We start from the raw sequence: 20,119 nt of genomic DNA, 5'->3' as shown, positions 1-20,119 counted from the left end.
AGGAGAATAAAATTTATTTTTCTATACAATCATTTTCTTGGGTAAATAATTTTTAGAAATCATTAAATTATTCCATAATTTAATATCCCCACCCTAAGTGTATATTTTCAAATTTAATCGATCATTATTAGAAGGTTAATTATTAAGTGCTTGTTATTCATGTAATTCTTAGAGCGTGTAATTGAATGTTTCATTAAGAAGCTTCTCGAAACATGGATAGTTTCAGCTTCATTAATTATCCAAGATATATTTTTCTATATGTGATGAGAACCTGGATGAATCTTATGGTATTTTTCATACCCGGTGAACCGTTTGTCGAGATCTAAGCAGGCCTCCAAACTTGTCTTGTCTGAGCCCAGGCTGGCAGGAGCCGTGGGTCCTGTAGATCCAGCAATGTCGCTCATGCCGATTTCGATGCGGAGGGGTGTCCGATCTGGAGCACCGATACGGTAGCCGAAAGGACACAGCCGCCGCCCAACGGATCCGAGCGCGAGCGTCGCTTCTCCGAGATTATTGATCGGGATATCCGCTGTGGGTTCCCTGTTCCGGATCGCCGTTTGGTTACGCGGCGGGGCCTCACGCCGCGGTGGGGATCCCCTTCCATCCCAAACCCCCACCGCACGGATGGAATCCCTCCCTTCCTCTCGTTGAGCCGCCGCTGTCGCTTGCGATCCACGCCTCTACTACCGTCTTCTTGCCCTCCCCCCCCCTCCTTCTCTCCGCCGCCCGCGGCCACTACCATGAGTGGATGCCCTAGGCGGCGCCACCTCTCGGATCTCGCTGGCAGATCCACCCTTTCCTCGCTCTCGAATGGACGCTGCTTCTCGGCCCGCCGTTGTCATCGACAACGGAACCGGGTAAACTTCTTCTGCCGATTAGAGCTCTTCTTATTCGTGTCATGTGGAGTTAATGACTTGGACTGACTCATTTCTTCAATTTGTTTTTAAATTTTAGTTTTTGCTCTTGTTTTGGTAATTTGTGCATCGGCTTGGTGTTAGTGTGATTTCGGTTTGGACTCAAAATGGTCGGGGATTTCAGGAATTGCTTGGTTGTGGAGTTGAGAGTAGTCAAGGAGCTGATTTGGTGGAATTGGGAGCTGGGAGTGTGGAAGATCTAGTGAAACTTCTTGCTGTTGATATTTCTGGGACTTGCGTTAGTTTTCTGGTTTTGGTTCTCTGTGAGGTTGGACTAGATTGAGGAGAGTCTCTAATGTTATGGATCTAGGACAACTAAGTTATTTTTTGGAGATTGGAGTGATTGACTTCGACAAATGGAGCAATGTCTTCATATGGGAAAATTGGATCTTTAGCAAGAGGGAGGCGATGTTTAGGTTAGATTTTACGGATTACCATTTTCTATAGAGTTTGCAGCATGTATGATACATTGAACTTATGTAACTGCTGCTATTCTGACGGAATTACTTTCTTGACCTTGTTTGTTACACGGGTGCAATTATTTAGGGTACGCTTGCTTGTAAAGAAGTATACAGTGTTAAAATGCGTTCAGGCTTTTGCTGGGTTTGTGATCCTTTATATGTTATATGCCGCATATAGCATATCTGAATTTCAGTTGAGAAGATGCAATGGATCTTTTGCAGTTCTTAGATGTCCCTTAATTGTTGTTAGAAGTCAAGTGAACATTGGCAGTGCCACTCGATGCTCTATTGGTAACAATGCTAAATGGTAAAAAAAGGATGAGGAATTGGAAAGGTCCTATCTGCCTAGGAGATGCGCAAAGGCAAGTACTGCCAGAACAACTTTCTTGGGTAGAGTGAGCAACTGAAAAAAGATAAACTTGAAAAGACCTGAAGCAGATCGTCAAAAGTGCAGAATGACTGCAAAATGGGTTAAATTACATGTAAAATCCTAAAAGGAACATAGCTGTTCCTGTCCCCACTTCTGTGATTTGTCCAATTGATCGTCTTTCGAACACAGTCCCTGGAAACTTTAACTATCCCTGTAAACTTATATTTGAAACATATCTTGTTATTTTTTAACTAAATTTTGTCTTCGTTTTGCACTACTGTTTTGACTATCAGAGTATGATCTATTTTTTCCCTCCTAGTTTTTAACTTTGGGCTGCAGATTGATTTAATTTGTCTGACACTGAACCAAACCAACCTATAGCCTGATTTCAACCCAAATTTGCACTCACAAATCATGCCTTAATTGAAAAACTTCAGACAATTGATAGTCATGGATAGACAACTTGGAGCCCACCTGGACTGAACCTCAGTTAGTGTTATAAAAAGCCATAACTAACTAGTGATTTGCTGATAACAGTTTAATGGGTCTGTCAAATTTGATTTCTTGGGTGCGAAGGAGTCTTAATCTGTTATCAGTTTATTTTGGTTGCTGTTTAGGAGAGAATTTTTATTTTGAATAATCCTGTCTATAATTGATTTAGAAAACCAAAAAAATATATAGTGTTTTGCTGCTATGTGTTCATTATTTATCCATTCTCCATCACCTATCTTGGAGTATACTGTGAAAAAAACTAGACTAGGAAAACAGGCAAATATTGTTGAAAATTCTGAACAAGGAACTGGAAGGAATCATGATAAATGCAAGATCTTATTTGACAGATGTACAATTATCCAAATTAAACATCTTTGGCTGAATTTATGATGTCTGCATAAGTAATACTTGTGAATAGCTAGCTGAGGGATTTGAAGCGTCAAGTATCAACAAAGAATTCGGCATGGAAAAGCATTGAAATAAAAAGGGCCACTCACCTTCTTAATTGAGGGAGAGTTTGAAGTCCAAACGTGGTTCTTGGCTTATGGCTATACATGTCTTCCAAAGCCTTTGGAAGACATAGGCAATGGTTACTATTACTATGATTCTTCTCCAAGGGCCTACTCTTTTTCCCCCCACAATAAGCATGAGGTATCTTTTGGCATCTGAAAGGATTTTTTATGAAGAGAAATCCCCCTACCCGTGGGGCCATGGGCTACCTCCATTCATTCTCTACATTTTATGTGCAGCTGTAAAGAAAGAAGCAACATGAATTTTTTGGTTAAGCTATCTTGGCGCTTCTAAATTAGAAGGCATCTGATGAGCAAGAAATTCATTATTCAATGTATGTGTTCACTTTGTTTGAGTGGTTCTAAGGTCACTGCTGCTCAGATAAAAAGTGAACGTTGATGGTAGAAAGTCATTTTGCTTTCATCGTAAAACCCTATTTTTCCTTCCTTAATGAGGGGTGTTCGTCTTCTGTACCAAATACTGAACATGTGCCATTTGAGTATGTCCCATGACTGCTTCCTAATTCTGAATCCAATAAGCATGACAAACAAAAGGGTTGAGATATGCCTAGAAAATATTGATTCGTGAAAGATGTTGGGGAGGATCCCACTAACCTTTTTTATTAACCACCCTAATGCATAAATGATTTGGAAGAAGACTCAACTATTTCATGCTTAACCACTCGAAGTGAATGACAGTTATGGATCTCTTTTATAAGTTCTTTCATTTTATTGTACTCACATTTCATACTCATAAGCAGCTCTTTTGTTTTGCTTATTCTTATCTGTTTTAACAATAAATCCTTCTGTTTATCTTGACTATTTCTTGTATTTCTTGTATTTAGGTACACCAAAATGGGCTTTGCTGGCAATGTTGAACCGTGCTTCATCATCCCTACAGTAGTTGCGGTCAATGAGTCTTTTTTGAATCAAGCAAGGAGTTCTAGTAAGGGAAATTGGCTAGCACAGCACAGTGCAGGTGTAATGGCTGATCTCGATTTTTTTATTGGAGAGGAGGCCTTATCACAGTCTCGCTCTAGCAGTACGTACAATCTTAGTTACCCTATACATCATGGTCAGGTACAATATATGCTATCAAACTGTCATAGTTTTTCCAATTATGCAGTACTTTTGAACAGTTTTGAGGCAACAGTGCAATCTTGCAGGTAGAGAATTGGGATACCATGGAAAGATTTTGGCAACAGTGCATTTTTAATTACTTGCGTTGTGATCCAGAAGACCATTACTTTCTATTGACTGAGAGCCCACTCACTGCTCCTGAAAATCGTGAATACACGGGAGAAATCATGTTCGAGACATTTAATGTCCCTGGGCTGTATATTGCAGTCCAGCCTGTCCTCGCCCTTGCTGCTGGATATACTACTTCCAAGGTGGGTTCTAACAGCCAGCTAAGACTTGTTTATTCCTCATTTAGCAACATATATTATCATATGTTTGCAGCTAAGATGATTGCTCTAATAAGTCTTTATCAAATTCTATCACCAGTTCTAATTTCAACAAATTAATGGGATGTACATGTAATAATGTATATATATTGGATAAATTCGCATGTTATAATTGTAACTATATCAAAGCAAATGATCTGATTATTCTCATATTTCATTGATTGTAATGATTGTGATGATAACACCTCTTCATTTCATATATGCTGGCACTTGTTGCTCATATTATTTATTTAAGTTCTGATTTGCTAAAGCTATCACATTTGCCAAATTTGTAAATATTTCTTATGTACATGCTAATCACCTTGGAAGTTCAAATGAGTGTACATGGGTGTCATTTCCTCTATATTGCATACTTGCACATTTTGGTAATGCGAGCATGCATACTGGCATGCAAGCAGCATGATTAATATCATGGCTTGGAAGTGCAGAGATGTGTTCATCAATTTTCCCAATTTAGGATTGGGAATAGTTGCTAATGCATTTTCACGTGTTGCTCGTTCCTTTCTGATACTAAAGTCTTGAAAATTCACGTCTTTAGATTCAACCTATAAGGGAAAGTGCCAATTGTAATATGGGATTGATGCCAACCTCACCTCATTTCAGCCAGGCTTCCCCTGTCCCAGTTCACAATAAAAGATTCAAGCTAAGCATCTAAAATAAATGACAAACATATTTTGATTGTTTTAGCACGACATCATGTTTCCACATCATTTATAGTGTATGTGTCATGCATGCGTCATCTTATACGTCATACTAGTTCCGTCTTCATTTTACTTAAATTATTCTTAGAGTATACCCTCTCAAAATTTATGCTTGATTGATTATCCCATAATCTAAAGTAACTAGTTCTTAACTCTGTACATTATAAATAGACAACTATTATAAAATTATTATGAATTTACTCTCTTCTCCTACATTGATACCATTCTTTATTCCGTCTTTCTTTGCTAACTCTTTCTTTACTATTGATGATATAAAAGCAGAATTGACTATCTTATTGCTGAGATACCTTTTGCTTCTTTCTGTGCATTTATCTCTTTTTTTTTCTTGTAATTGGAATCCCTGATCGAGTCCAGGACAGTTCTTAGCCTGGTATTTAAAATAAATCTTCTTTTCTTCTGGGTGTAGGACTATTAAATTCCATATTGTCCCTATTTTTCCCCTAGTGCATCTGATGCACACATATCAAGTGCTTTTTTTTCATCAAGTATTAAACTTGTTTTTGATAAGCATGAGGACTGATTCAAGAACTAGTTCCGCATAGGCTGCTTATTCAATGAGACCATCTTGTATTTTTATGGATGCCGACTATAGATTAGAAAATCAGCTGGTATTCTTCCTTCTGAAATTGGGAGCCTATGACCTATGATTTAGTTAAGCATAAATTCAAGGTGGTAAGAGGGGGTGGGACATTTAATCAAATCTTAACCCTCTCATAACCTCAAAGAGGAGAGATGGGTAAAGTGACATTACTTATTACAATGGAAGAAAACTATGACTCATAAAACCTGTAGCTCCAAAAACAAAAACAAGTGAACAGAAGCCTTGACCCCAAGTAACATAGTGTTTGCTTTGGTGTAACTTTTCATAACCAAAGTTATGAGATGTGGTACAAGGAGTAGTTAGGGATCACTTAGAAAGAGAGTTTGCTTTCCCAAAAAAAAACTTTTTTCTCAAGATCTGAGTTAAAAAGTTATCCATAGAAAGCAAAGGAAAGGATGGTTCTTTGAACAAGCAGTTTTTACATACAGTTCTCAATCTGCAATTTGATTCAATCATTCACTGTTCGTATTGTCTTTTCTTTCCCCCTCTTGCCAATAGGTAGGCCAATTCATTCCTTCATATCCTAGTAATTAATAAATTTTCGTTCCCATCATTTATTTTGTACTACTAGGATTAAGCTATCAATGGTCATGGATGTGATTGTAGCTTGACTCTGTGTGCATATGATATATTTCATTGCTGTATTTATCTGGCAAGTGGGGACCAATGCCCGTCAAATGAATATTATGACTTGGGCAGATCAAACAAAATGAGAACACTAGACAGTGGATATCTGCTGGCAAATTATTCATGTCTCTGATCTTGGTTATTCTGCCATAATAGCCACTAACTTCCCATCAAGGGTTTTGAATTAGTGTACCTCTTCATACCAGTAAGAAAAAAAATTATAGCCAAGCAGGAGCCTGTTTTGTTGGGATTTTTGCTGAACATGATATCTTCACTCAAGCCAACAAAATTTATTCGAAAATGGGTTTTCTCCCCAATGTCACTGAATTCTTCGAAGGCAGTCATCCGGTACTATACAGTCAAATCAACATTACCGCATATTTGTGTTTTCACTGAAAGCACCAGTATACAGTACTGGAAGGCTGGCATGTTTGCGGGATAGGTCCACCTGCATTTAGGGTGTCTTAGTCAGCAGTAGTCATACAGCGTTGTTTGAAGCACAAATTAGCAAGAGTGTGAAGGGATACTTGTTCAACCAAACCATCCCCTTTCATCAGCTGATGGTCCAGCAACGTATATATTCTCTCATTACACGATACAGGAAGTAATAGTCTCCAATAAAAAAATTAATTATTTCTTTCTATTTGACAAACTCAAGATTACACACACAAACTCCAAAACACCATTTTTACATTTTTTTTTCACAATCATATTATTAGTACATATTTTCATTAAGGTTGACCGGTATGTTTTTTTCAGTGTGAAATGACGGGGGTTGTAGTCGATGTGGGAGATGGAGCTACACATGTTGTGCCGGTTGCAGATGGTTATGTGATTGGGAGTAGCATCAAATCTATTCCTATTGCGGGCAGGGATGTTACTCACTTTATTCAGCAACTTTTGAGGGTACAAGACTCATTAGCTTTAACCACTTCTATGTTTCAGAGGTCACTAGAACTACAATTTGCCTAATAACAATGACTCCTTTGTGGCTCATTCACATGCAAGCAATAAATCTTGTTATGAAATATATGTCAATTTAACTGATTTTCTTGTATGTAGACGGCACAAGGATCAGGCTTATATGTTGGCTTGCTAGATAAAGTACAACTCTATGAATTATGAAACCTCATTGAAGTGAAATATTCAACTTAACGTGCTCATTTTGAGTACAGTTGTGCAACTTTTCCTTGAACTCCTAATCAAGGTATGAAAGTTGTGGCCAAAAACTGATCTGTTTCATTTCAAATGGGTTGGTTTCATTTGGAACTGAGCCAAAATTGATTATAAAAGACTTGGTTTTGGTCTAGTTTCAAAACCTAGACTGGCCACAATTTTTTTTTTTTTTTTTTTTGAAGGGGGGGGGGGGGGGAGGTATTAGGGGGCTATATTTAACATCATCTTGGAATCATGAATTTATTTCTTAAGCACATAGGTTATATGATGTCAAGCTGTATGGTGTCACCTTTGGGTGGTTTGTCTTTCTTTTCTTCAGACCTGAGATAGGGCTGAGATCTTCGTAAAGTCCTCTATTACAATACTTCATAAAGACTACATGAGTGCCCAACAGAAAGAAAGAGATGAATGATAATATCTTCTTACAGCATTTAGGATAAATACAATATTATTTTAATTAAATAGCCATTTAACCAAAAAAATATGACAATGAAATGTCCAAATTCAAAATATTGGTGAAATTTGCAAAAAAATGATGAAAAAAGCTTGAACACGCTAGGCATTAAAAAGCTCCACTTTTTGATAAATTTAATGAATTTCTGAACAACTGAGTTTAAGTATAAAATTATATGTGAATAAATACACATATACATACATTCATACATTTATAAACACATACAGACATATACATATATACTCGCATACATACATATCCATATATATATGTATGTGTTCATAGTACAAAAAATACCAGTATAACTTATGAATTTTGTTTATACGAGACTTCAGCCCAAAACTTTTACTCAAAAAACTTACAGCTAAAATTGTTGAAATTACACAAATAGTGAACCTATGCAACACAAAATTTTCTAAAATGTTGTGCAGTAACTTTTCTTTTCTTCTTTTATTTTTCTATATTTTTGTTTTTGAAACTCTTTGAGTTTTCTTTGCAAATCTTCAAAGTGTGGAGCAAAATTGCTGAACCAAAACTCTGAAAGACTGACCAAAATTGTAACCGAAAGGGAAGTTACAAACCCTGATCTTAATGGTACTGACTTCAAGAATATAATGGAGTCCTGTTGGTGTTTTCCTGGGGATTGGAGCTTGTTTGTTTTTTAAAAATTTCCTAAGGCTCTGAACGATATGGATGACCAAATCACAAAGATGGCTTCATGTAATTTGTAAATTAGTTACAGGAAACCTGAAGGATGGTGGGCTGTCATATATTCTATGATTTAATACAGCAGTGTATTCTCAAGTTTAAAAGCTGTTTTTACTAAAAGTCATGGAGATCTGCAGTTTTCAGGAGAAGAGAAGATGAACAGAATTTTTTTATTTTCAAAATAAAAATGGCCACCAAATAGAGGTCCTCCAGAAGACACCATGATCAATTATTTGATCCATATCCTTTTTAATTAAGAATAAAACCACAATCTATTGGCTAATTTTATTGTATACAGGAAAGGGGAGAGCATATACCACCAGACGACTCTTTTGAAGTAGCTCGGAAGGTGAAAGAGATGTATTGTTACACTTCTTCTGACATTGTCAAGGTACTTGCTATTTCCATGAGCTTTTATTTGATAGCATTATACTTTTTGATTAAATTAATACTTTTTGTTCTTTATATCTTTGAAGAACATAAATTATATTATTTTTTGAGAGAATAACATTGTGGTTGCTGTAAAAATTGTTGTAACAATTACTAAAGCAAATGTTGGTTTATTGTTAGAGATCTCAGTCTGACCTCTAACATTAACAATTAACTCAACAAAGGGTCACTAAAGTATTTGATTTTGTTTATTGATCTAAATGTCTCGAAGTAGTCTAATATTAGCTTTTGAAATTGCTACCTCATAGGTTTTAGACAAACAATAGACCAAGGATTGCTGATGCATCTTGCCATTACTGTACCATTCTGACGAGAAAACAGTACTCAAGATGCTTTAGGGACACTCATTCGCTTATGAATGAGATGTGTCGGTTGGCACTCGTGGGGACAGATTGGGATGGTTGCATCTCGACACTTGTGATGGTGGTGTGCCTAGAACACAAATCTCTCTCTCTCTCTCTCTCTCTCTCTCTCTCTCTCTCTCTCTCTCTCTCTTCACAGCCTTGTTGTTAATGGCCGCTCCGGTACCCACTCCATATTGTACCCATCTAGGAGCAAACTGAGATTAGACCGTAGGTATAATTATTGAATCTTGTCCCAACTATTTGAGGTTAGCTGTAAGGTGTGTTTTTTTCACACTAGTAGTTCTTCTTAAGGCTTACCTCTGGTGGTGTTGTAAGCTTTCCTGTATTCTTTCCTATAACTTTCATTCATGTTATCTTAGGTCTTTCCTTGTTCTTTCTAAACTCTTGAACATAGATTGTAGTAATTCCAATTACTGAAACCTCCTCATGTTTTCCATTGTATATGGCCATAAAATCTTGATTGATTCCATCACTTTGTTCTTAATTATTTAACTCCCGTAGCACCTCAATTATACATTTTCCTTTCTCTGTTCTTTCTAGTTCTCGCACTACCATTGTAACATTCTTAATTCCGTTACACCAATCTTTTTTTCCCTTTTTATTGTCAACATGTTGAGCCATGCAACATCTATGTCATTCCCTTATTGCTGCAAATTTTCATTAAAATATTAAGAAAAGTGGATAAATTATTAATTTTCGGTTATTGATTTTTTGGCAAAGATCTTATTTAGGACAATACTATATCAGCTTCATACCAATCATTTACAGATTTAAAGTATGAAGTTTATAACATTTTCTACTGCAATGCTTTCCAAGTTTGATGGTAAGCTGATAGCAGTCCTGCAACTTTGTTTTGCCTATTAGACCTTCCATAGAGTCCTCTGGAGCTGCAAAACTTTAATGACAAGCATAAATTGTCATTGGTACCTTGGATTTTAAAGTTCATAAGCATAATATTGTCATGGTGTCTGAAGCACATGAGACTTATAAATTCTTTCTTTGTATAATTTTTTCTTGGCCTCTGCCAATAGTTTTTTTTTTTTCCTTCTCTTGGTGGAGTTTCAGATGGATTATTTATGCAAAAATGGTTAAAGACCATCTTATATGGTGTTAAAATATGTGCAGCTTGGTGTAAAGTACAATTTCAACATGGAAGTCATTTTAGTATTTGCTTCTTGAAAATAACTTACTTATAATACAATAGAAGTACTTTTATTTATGTTGGTTAGAATGTCTATGCCCATTTTCAAACTTCTGTATGTCTCTGATTATAAATAGTCATAAGTAGTAAATTGATCAAGTCTTTATTTTCTTCTGACCTGATCCTTCTCTAACTTGCTCAAGTGGAAAGGTCAAGTCTTGTTGGTCATGGATTGGTCTGTAGATTTTCTGGTTCCACAACTTTTAGATAAGGGTGCACAATCACAAAATATTTTGCTCTGCTATTACTAATTTTATTATATTAAAAACACATTAATGATTTTTATCAAATTAATGAAGAAAATTTACTCTTGAAACATGCTTTAGCTAATGATATCTGCAGCAGCATGATCTCTATATATAGATGACTAATTATTATGGTTTTCCAGTTTTCTTAGTTCGTATTTTTTTTCCCATTATCTTTTACCTGATGCCTTAAGTTGTCATCTAATAGTATGTCATAGAATTGCTTGTTTTACTAGCCTCTTGCTGGGCTTATATTATTGAAATTTTGTTTTCCTTTTTGAACTTTCAATTGGATAAATATTCCACAGGCACACTGATAATTTAAAGTAAATTTTGCTTCATCTGATGAGACAGCTTTTTATCAGTACATGCATATTCAGAATGAACATCTGCTTCTAACGAGCTAGAGCATGATCTAAGATTAATTGATATAAAAACTCCAAAAATATTCAAGCATTTTATTAAGTGATTATTTATATCTAATTGTTTCAGGAATTCAATAAGCATGATAAGGAGCCTGCCAAGTACATCAAGCATTGGACTGGTGTTAAGCCAAAGACTGGAGCACCATATTCCTGCGATATAGGATATGAGCGCTTTCTTGGTCCTGAGGTAGGGTTTTTCATTTTATTATCTCATATCCAACCCATGCTAGCAATTTATGTTTATGAAATTCTTTCTGTTAATTGAAGAGTTTTCAGTTATTTTTTTGGTTGTCCAATTGACAGAATTTTATTGTCTTTTGAAAGAGAATTAGCGCTTTTGGTCCTTGCTTGAGTTTTTTTTCTTCTTGGAATTTAATTTTAAGCATGCTTTCTTCATTGTATGTTGTGGTGGGTATATAGTTAATCAAAAAGTCATTTGAGTGAGAAGTAAAATATGAAAGCCAAATAAACTCTGCAATGTTAAAATGGGAACTTAAATGTCCACTAGTTGAATATACATACAGATAAGGGCATCAATATGCATATGTTATGGTGACTTTTAGTGTCAATCTTTTTCATTTCTGAGTAAACTGTTTTGATCACATAAGATCTGAATCAGAAAATCACCAGCTGTCACTATTGCTATCACCATCATTATCACCAGTTCACCACTAGTGTTGCCATCACCAGTACTAGTCTGCTGCCACCAGGCCAAAGTTGTTAAAGGCTCAAGGTACACTAAGGTGCCAAGCTTTCTTGGAACCTGAGCACAAGGCTCAAAGCAAGGCGCATGCCTTAGGGGAGTAAGTTGCAATATTCGTACACATGCACATATGTATATACATCAATTATATGTATCTATATAGGTATATTATATCTATTTGTATATAGATATATCATATCTATATTTAGATACATACATACATACAAAGATGTATACATGTATGCATATGTACGTATATGCATACCATTGTACATACATATATATGTCTGTATGCGCAGATACATGTACATATAACTCTAAGGAATCCATTAACGCAAATAAATAGAACGCATAAAAAAAACAGTTATAAACACCTAAATAATTTCAACCAAACCTACAAACACACATCACATCAAGTACGAACACAGACACACCTATCTTAAAAAACAGTCATCATATGACTCAGCATGCACAACAAACATGCTTACAGTCAACCATAGTCAAATGCACGCACACAATAGGACTCAATAATAAGCAAATATGCTGGAATTATTCTACTACAAATATAGAAGCCTAGCTAAAATTCGATACTACCCCCAATAGAAAATTTATAGAAAAATCCAGCGAAAACCCTTGAGTCCTGTTCTCTCACCCGCTCGCTTATGGGATGGCAATAAAATAAAATATTTGCTTGTCAAACTCTTTGCTTGCAAATCCATTGGTTTGTGCGAAGCTTGACGTGGTCTAGCTAGTCATGGCACCTGATGCTTGCACCTTGTGTTGCATCATGAAGCTAGTTAGAACCAAATTAAAATAGCATTGTTTGATGGATTGTGAATGGTTGGGATAGACATGTAAAAGGAAAAACTTTTTGAGGATATACAAGTAGATAGTGATTTTGGGAGGGTATCCATGTAATTTTGTGTATTTCAAACGGTATACAGTTCATGCAATCAGAACCTACAAAAGCATTATCAAAAGATTTAATTGTTTTCATCTGTTTTCTTTTAATTTTGTTGATTTATATGGGTATCAAAAGTTTCTTCTAATTTTGAGTTTGCAAAAAATTAGAATTGTTGCAGCCTAAAACCAAAATAGTTTGATTCTAAACCAATGCACTCTATCCAATATGCTAGACATGTTCACCGACAATGAAGTTTTAAACTTTTACCAGAACCCATATCTGCAGGGTTGATGACAACCTCTAATTGTTCTTTACATAAATGTATAAAAGAAGAGATTATGTTATTTTAACATTGTCCACCAAGAGCAGAACCTTCATGGCAGGTCACAATCTTGATTAAGAATACCCCCAATACACTGTACTCATTGTCAAAAAACTTTCACAATTATTTTTCTTTGAAAAATGTATAAAAATAACAATTAGTCATGTTGTTCACCCGCTCTCTTGATTGTGAAAGAGCAACAGTCATTGGCATAGACTTATAAGCAAACCATAAACCTGAACAATCATTTATATTCTCTACTGCTTGATCTGAGTCGCTGAATATTACTAGGTTTTACATTTAACAAGTACTTCGCAATTGATGATGCTTGCTAATCATTTCCATCCCCAAAATATTTATTGTTCTGTTTATATGCAGATTTTCTTCCATCCTGAGATATGCAGCAGTGATTTTACCACTCCTTTACCTGCTGTGATTGACAAGTGCATTCAGTCATCCCCAATTGACACAAGGAGGGCTCTGTATAAGGTGTATGAGATAAAAAATATTTTTCATGCCATGATTTTATTTCTAAGTATTCTTGTAGTTTGTGTAACCTTGACTTTATAAGGTCCCAGAATATAGTGCTATCTGGAGGATCAACCATGTTCAAGGACTTCCATAGAAGATTGCAGCGGGATCTAAAAAAGATAGTGGATACACGAATCGTTACATCTGCTGCCCGATTTGGTGGAGATGTTAAAGTAGGCAAATCTCTCTCTCTCTCTCTCTCTCTCTCTCTCTCTCTCTCTCTCTCTCTCTCTCTCTCTGTCTGTCTCTGTGCTTTGTGCTGGACTGATTGTTTCAATCTTTTTGGTTACAGTCTCAGCCCATTGAAGTTAATGTAGTCAGCCATCCTATCCAGAGATTTGCTGTTTGGTTTGGAGGTTCAGTGCTTGCATCTACACCTGAATTTTATGAGGTATTGCTCTCCATATTCTGTGTTTTATATATTGATTTTGTGTCCATGAGGGGAAAATAAAGGCTTGTTATGTCATTTTATTACTAGTAGAACCTAGTTAAAAAAATAGACTACGAGCTTTATATTGCTAATAGCCTAATATGATGCAAAACATGAGCATAAAACATAATTTTCATAGTCCTAAAGTATTCCCTAACCAAATAAAATTTAACAATCAGTAGTTTGAACTAGTGTTTGAAAACCATCAAACCGGAATGACCCATTTCCATAGTTGAGTCAGGGGTCAATGGTTCCACCATGGTTCAACTGCAATCCAATTGCTTGCCTTATCCTACGCTTTCCTAGTTCCTGATCAAAGTCACAGTTAGGTGATTTTGCCTTGTGGGAATGAACATATCTTGAAGTTGGATGTATCTGAGAAATTCTAGTGAATTCCATTGTTTTATTTGAAAAAAAAATAGTAAGAGAACTTCGTAGAATTTCGTACCTTTTTTTAGTTTTTTATTTGTTCCCCTACTTGTGCCATCATTGTACCATAACAAATGCTACTACCTCCATTTGACAATACAGGAATGACTGAATGAGAGCTCCATTCCTAATCAAGTTAAAACAAGTTGCTTTGATCCTTCCTTTCCTTTTCCTCTTTGCTCTGCCATCCATCTCTTTGCATCTATATACTATCACTGAAAGAAGATGGTTGTCTGATTATAGTTTGCGATTCCATAATAATGAGTCCTACAGCACATAATATTTTCGAACTTCATAGTGCCTTTTAATTGCCATGTTCGTTCTCCTCTTCCCCATTCCCTGTTGGCTTGCCTTTTAAGTGCGGCATCATCCCTAGAAACTATTCCAGAACCTCTCTATCACAAATATTTCCAAGGAAATGTAGGAGATTCACATGGAAGCCGTCAATTGTCAACCAAACAAGAAGTTCTACTCATCCTACTCACTTAGGAGGGCCCAATTTTGCAATAAAGAATCCACATGAAAATGGAAAAAGACCATTAAATCACTGACCTCAAGTTTGAGGGCACTAAGGAGTCCATTCATCCCATAAGAGTGGAGGAGCTGATTGTTAGGCTATGTCTTGATTGCAATTGCTGCAGTATCTTACAGGGGATAGGGGGGCATTGATACTCTCAGGGTACTCGAGATGGTAACCAGTATGAGATAATGAATTGAGTATGCTAATCTTTATTGGGTGACGTGCTTTGTCAAAATGATACCGGCATGATTTAGGACATGCCCCTTGTATCTAGCAAACACCAACATTGACTGACATGTACCAGCACATAATTATATTGTTACGAGCCTTGGAGCATGGCTAGACATGTGACATGGCACAGTATTGTTTAGTACAAATTGTACGAGGCTATAATTTGCACAATGGGATGATTTGACTTGGGAAAAGCCATAATGGCAAGGATGGGACAGGTAATAGGAGAGGGTAAAAAAGGAAGTAAGAGAAAAGGTGACCATCAACTTTTGTAAACTTAAGTAGGGGTAAAGATTTGTCATGTTTAGGTTATTGATTGGTGCTAGGGACATTTGATCTTATGGTGATACTAGAGGGGAGAAAAGTTCCTCCCATGTTTATGTTGGCCAGAATTGTAGGTTAAAGGAAACAAATGGAGCTCATGTTATAAAAGTTCTTAGAGTTCACACATGCTAGATAAAGGGTACTAGTGATAAAGTTTGTAGAACTTTGATGAAACAACAATTCCTTGAAAATGCTTTCCCAGGTGGATAGTTGATTGGTCTAATATTAGAGTGAAGGCCATGTATGATAATTATCAATAGGAAACCCTTAAATGACCGTGAATTTCTCTCAAATAATCCTCTCCTCATTCATCTCCTATAAACAACAGAAAAAGGAGAATTTTATCATGTTTTAATTTTCAGTATATAGAGATGAGATAATAATTAATAGAAAATCTCTATCTGAAAGTGTATACCAGGTTTTCTTTTGTGTTCTATTTAGTACATCTCAGTCATCATTTATGTGCCAATGAAGTGCTTTTATCTGTTCTTTCCTATTGCATGAAAAGAAAACTAAAACACTAATAGGAATGTCAATGGACCACAGTAACCCAAGATGTTTATTAGGCTAGCGTATCTTTGGCCAAGTTTGGGTAGTCAACTAGAGAATAATTTCTGGGCCATGTCCATACATTAGGCCTAATTTCTAAATGAGTTGTGGATGGATCAGACCGATCATATGATAACATCATCATGATCACTCAAGTCTTTTCACATCCAAATGGATCAGCTGTAGAACACACTTCCAAATCATGGATGTTCTGGACGAATTTTAATGACTAGTTGTCAACCTCCTAAGAATTGATGCCTTGGGCAAGAAAAGGCCCTGCTATGAAACTTAGAAGGATAACTGTGGATAGGGAGACACCTTAGTTTGTTCAACAGAGAAGCAACTTCTAGATTTCTTTAGACATGAACAAAAGACAAATGTAATAAAGTATCTAGCAGTGCATAGGCACATGCACATGAATGCACACACGCACACATACAGTGCATTTTTACATTCACATTTTTATTGGTTTTGATAGGTTATATAATTCAATATGCATTGAGATTTATACTGTTGTTTATGTCATGTTGCAGCAATTCGGTTAGCTAAGACCAAACACTATATGCTAGATAGGGCCGACTCAGGCTTGAGACTAGAGCTGGCAATGGTATGGGTTTGGCTCAGCCCACCCGTTGCCCAAGTATGACCTGATTTAATTTTGGGTTGTGGGACAGAATTGAGCTGAAAAATTTTGGAAGGCCTTGCTCTAGCACCAGCAGAGGCCCAACAAGCGAGAACGAAGACCATCTCATCCCATCTCCTCCTCCCCTAACCCTAATCCTTCTCACTACAATACTAGATCGGATGTGGAAAAATTTGAGATATAAGGTTTTGCATTTGGGGTTGAGAGACAAGAGATTTAGCTCAAGGAGGTGCCTATCATCGAAGGTGTCTAAATAGAGAGATCAGAGTTCCTTCCAATGCCTATTGAATTTCCAAATCGATAAGCATCATGATCCTAGACTCTCTGCCTCAACCCCAACAAAGACACATGTACTTGAAAGCTACTAGTGATGATCGGACATGCATGCGCACACGCACACACACTTGAAAGCTATGAGTGAACGTGAAGAAGTTGCTGTAGGCCTCGCATAAGCCAACAAAGATGGTCAAGGTCAAGGTTATCATGCTTACCACAATGGGTGAGGGATGAGGGCAAGATTGTGATGGTAAGCATAATGCCTGCAGGAAGGATGATGAGTCAAGAAATGCTGTTGGTAGCTTAGACAACTCATTGGAGCTGTCCTTATCATGGGGTTAGAGCAATGCGATGACCACGGCCGGTAGGAATGGGTATGGTAGCAAAAAATGAGGCGGTTAGGACCAGGGTCTGTCGTATATAACTGAACCATCCTATATCGTATTGGTTCAATACCGAGGTTCGGTTCAGTATATTAGCCGAACCGGTCTATACCAGTCCAAACCGAGCAAAACCTCCTATACCTCCTAGTTTCGAGCGGTATCATGGTTGGGAGTCAGAAAGAAGTGTCGAAAACCTTTCTCGGTTTAGGGTGCCTACTGTACTATACTAACTGTACTGTATCGAACCAGTGATATATAGATACGGTTCTCAGTATCGGTTTTGTGGATCTTGGCTAAGAATAATCTTAGCCATCCATTCAATTGATGGTCAAGATTCAATAGATAACATATACTTAATTGAGTTTATTATATATATAACATAGTAAAGTTTATGTTATGTTTGGGCTATAAGTCAGGCCATGACTTGCCAGACCCAGCCTAAAATTGATCTTGGTCCTAATTTTAGGCCTAGCCCTACCCAGATTCCATAGAATTAGACCCAGAGCCTAGTTAGAGATGGACCTTGCCTGTCCAATTTCCGCCCCTACTCAACGAGTTGGGTATGCTCCCCTATTGTGTACGCAAAAATTTAGGCCTTGATAAGCCACTTATGCCAACCAGCCATCACAATTCTTGTTGACAACTTTCGGCTTTGAGGTTGTAGGGTTAAATCTGCTTGTTCATCAAGATAGGATAAAACTACCAGCATCAGCGATCCCAAGGAAGATATACAGAGTCAAGCATGCTGGCAAGTTTGCTTATAATGATTTTTCTATGTGAATTTGATGCAAGCTAGTTGGACGGAAACCTAAACAACATCATGTGACATGTTTTGGCTTGTGTTTTCTCTTGTAGTTACTAATAACATTCTAATTTTAGTTGTGTTGTGGGATGGGGTTCCCAGTTTAGTCCCACATCGGGTAATCAGCGGAAAGGTCTGTGCCTTAAATGGGGGGTGCAAACACCTCTTCTCACCGAGGGCCCTTTTGCGGGACAAAACCGTGAGGGTAGGGGGCAACCTCCGCGGACCCCCGCGCCGTCAGGGCTCGGGACTGTCATTGGGCCATGGCCCTGGGCGACCTCCCGCAGACCTGAAGCGGCAATCCCAGAGCGGACAATACCTCGGGGAGGACGCGGATGCTTTCCCTGCTCGCCCGGTGTGCGGGCTGGTGTCGGGGTTCCGACCCCACATCAGATGGCGCTAGAGAAAGGGCCCCGGCCACGCACAGACCTTCCCGCTCGGGGGGCTGTGTTGTGGGATGGGGTTCCCAGTTTAGTCCCACATCGGGTAATCAGCGGAAAGGTCTGTGCCTTAAATGGGGGGTGCAAACACCTCTTCTCACCGAGGGCCCTTTTGCGGGACAAAATCGTGAGGGTAGGGGGCAACCTCCGCGGACCCCCGCGCCGTCAGGGCTCGGGACTGTCATTGGGCCACGGCCCTGGGCGACCTCCCGCAGACCCGAAGCGGCAATCCCAGAGCGGACAATACCTCGGGGAGGACGCGGATGCTTTTCCTGCTCGCCCGGTGTGCGGGCTGGTGTCGGGGTTCCGACCCCACATCAAGTTGCAACACTTGCAAAGACTGATCTTACAGCAGTACTGGTAATTATAAACCTATATTTACTAGAGGCTGCAACCCAATGCTTTATCATCATTATTTCATAGTCTTTGATTTGTGGGCTGGCTCTAAGATTTAATATATTGTTATGAACTTCGAGATTTCACATTGCCTTTTCCTGCCATGGTGGAACAGCATGCTTCACCATAACCTCCATCCATACTGCACATTCTTTTTTCCCCATCCTCCAGCTTGCCTAGTTTTGTTGTTCCTAATATTGCTCGATAATCAGGATGATTGTATTCATGCAGGCTTGCCATACAAAAGCAGAATATGAGGAATATGGTGCAAGCATATGCCGAACAAATCCTGTCTTCAAAGGAATGTATTGAAATGGAAAAAAAATAATGGGCCAGTAATATAAGGTTCATCTCTTCTGTGTGAAGCTGCAGCAAACTGCACTACTCTCCTTGGAAACCCCTCCTGCATTCCCATCTGTACAGCTGAGAAGACCATGAAGAGGGGACCATCATACGGTTGTACAAGATATGTATCAGTAGAAGCCCTCAGATTTAGTTCTGTCAATTGATTCTGTATTTTAATTTCATGGAAATATTTATATATTTGATAAAGCAAAGAAAAAGGGAGGTTCCCCCTTGTACTCCAAGCATGATACTTAATCGAGTTACTCTTAAGGGTTTGGGTTGTATCTTTTGGGCGATCGATCATTCATTCGCAATGTCGTCCATTGGATCGTGCCCCACAGCCTCAAAGCACTCCAAACTTTCTCATTCATCAGCCTGCATAAACCTTAAAAGTGATGTTTGCACGATCCATCAGTGGATTCGTGCGAAGAAAGATGAATCATTCTTCCATGCAAAGATACCACCTCTATCCCTCACTATATAGTACATATACTGAGCGGGCACCTGAGCTGGATGACTCATATAGCTTTGGGCATGGTTAATGCAACACCATTTTTGCAGTACAATCACTTGTAAGTATATCTAAGCCACAAGATGAACTTCGTGGACTCTTTGATTTCACATTCTTGCAAGCAACATCAAACTTTGCACCAGCGCAACTGTTCTGTTACGGATTGATTTGATTAATATTGCAAAATTTTCTTC

At 37.8% G+C, this 20,119-nt stretch overlaps 1 protein-coding gene across 4 annotated transcripts; it reads left to right on the top strand.

Moving 5' to 3' along the window:
- The first annotated feature begins 371 nt into the window (after positions 1-371).
- LOC103696609 (actin-related protein 3) lies at positions 372-19,689 on the top strand. Of its 4 annotated transcripts, none has more exons than XR_003383357.2 (10): positions 373-857; positions 3,592-3,826; positions 3,913-4,137; positions 6,922-7,068; positions 8,799-8,891; positions 11,254-11,373; positions 13,494-13,604; positions 13,687-13,819; positions 13,939-14,037; positions 19,301-19,689. XR_003383357.2 is itself a non-coding variant. In XM_026800957.2 (10 exons), the coding sequence occupies exons 1-10, from the start codon at positions 811-813 to the stop codon at positions 19,379-19,381; spliced, it is 1,278 nt and encodes a 425-aa protein (XP_026656758.1). In that variant the 5' UTR covers positions 373-810; the 3' UTR covers positions 19,382-19,689. The 4 variants fall into 4 exon arrangements, 3 of the variants coding, with proteins under 3 accessions (XP_026656759.1, XP_026656758.1, XP_008776511.1); XM_026800957.2 differs by having other exon boundaries at positions 13,694-13,819; positions 13,945-14,037; XM_008778289.4 differs by having other exon boundaries at positions 375-857; positions 13,694-13,819.
- The last annotated feature ends 430 nt before the right edge of the window (positions 19,690-20,119 follow it).

The sequence above is a fragment of the Phoenix dactylifera genome, chromosome 10, assembly GCF_009389715.1.
Source record: "Phoenix dactylifera cultivar Barhee BC4 chromosome 10, palm_55x_up_171113_PBpolish2nd_filt_p, whole genome shotgun sequence".
NCBI classification, from domain to species: domain Eukaryota; kingdom Viridiplantae; phylum Streptophyta; class Magnoliopsida; order Arecales; family Arecaceae; genus Phoenix; species Phoenix dactylifera.
This window is presented reverse-complemented; position numbering and strand designations above follow the sequence as displayed.

Coding starts and splice junctions, on each gene's coding strand:
- LOC103696609 (XM_008778289.4), top strand. CDS start 811: ATGGACGCTGCTTCTCGGCCCGCCGTTGTCATCGACAACGGAACCGG. Junction 858..3,591: donor GTCATCGACAACGGAACCGG/GTAAACTTCTTC, acceptor TCTTGTATTTAG/GTACACCAAAATGGGCTTTG. Junction 4,138..6,921: donor CTGGATATACTACTTCCAAG/GTGGGTTCTAAC, acceptor TGTTTTTTTCAG/TGTGAAATGACGGGGGTTGT.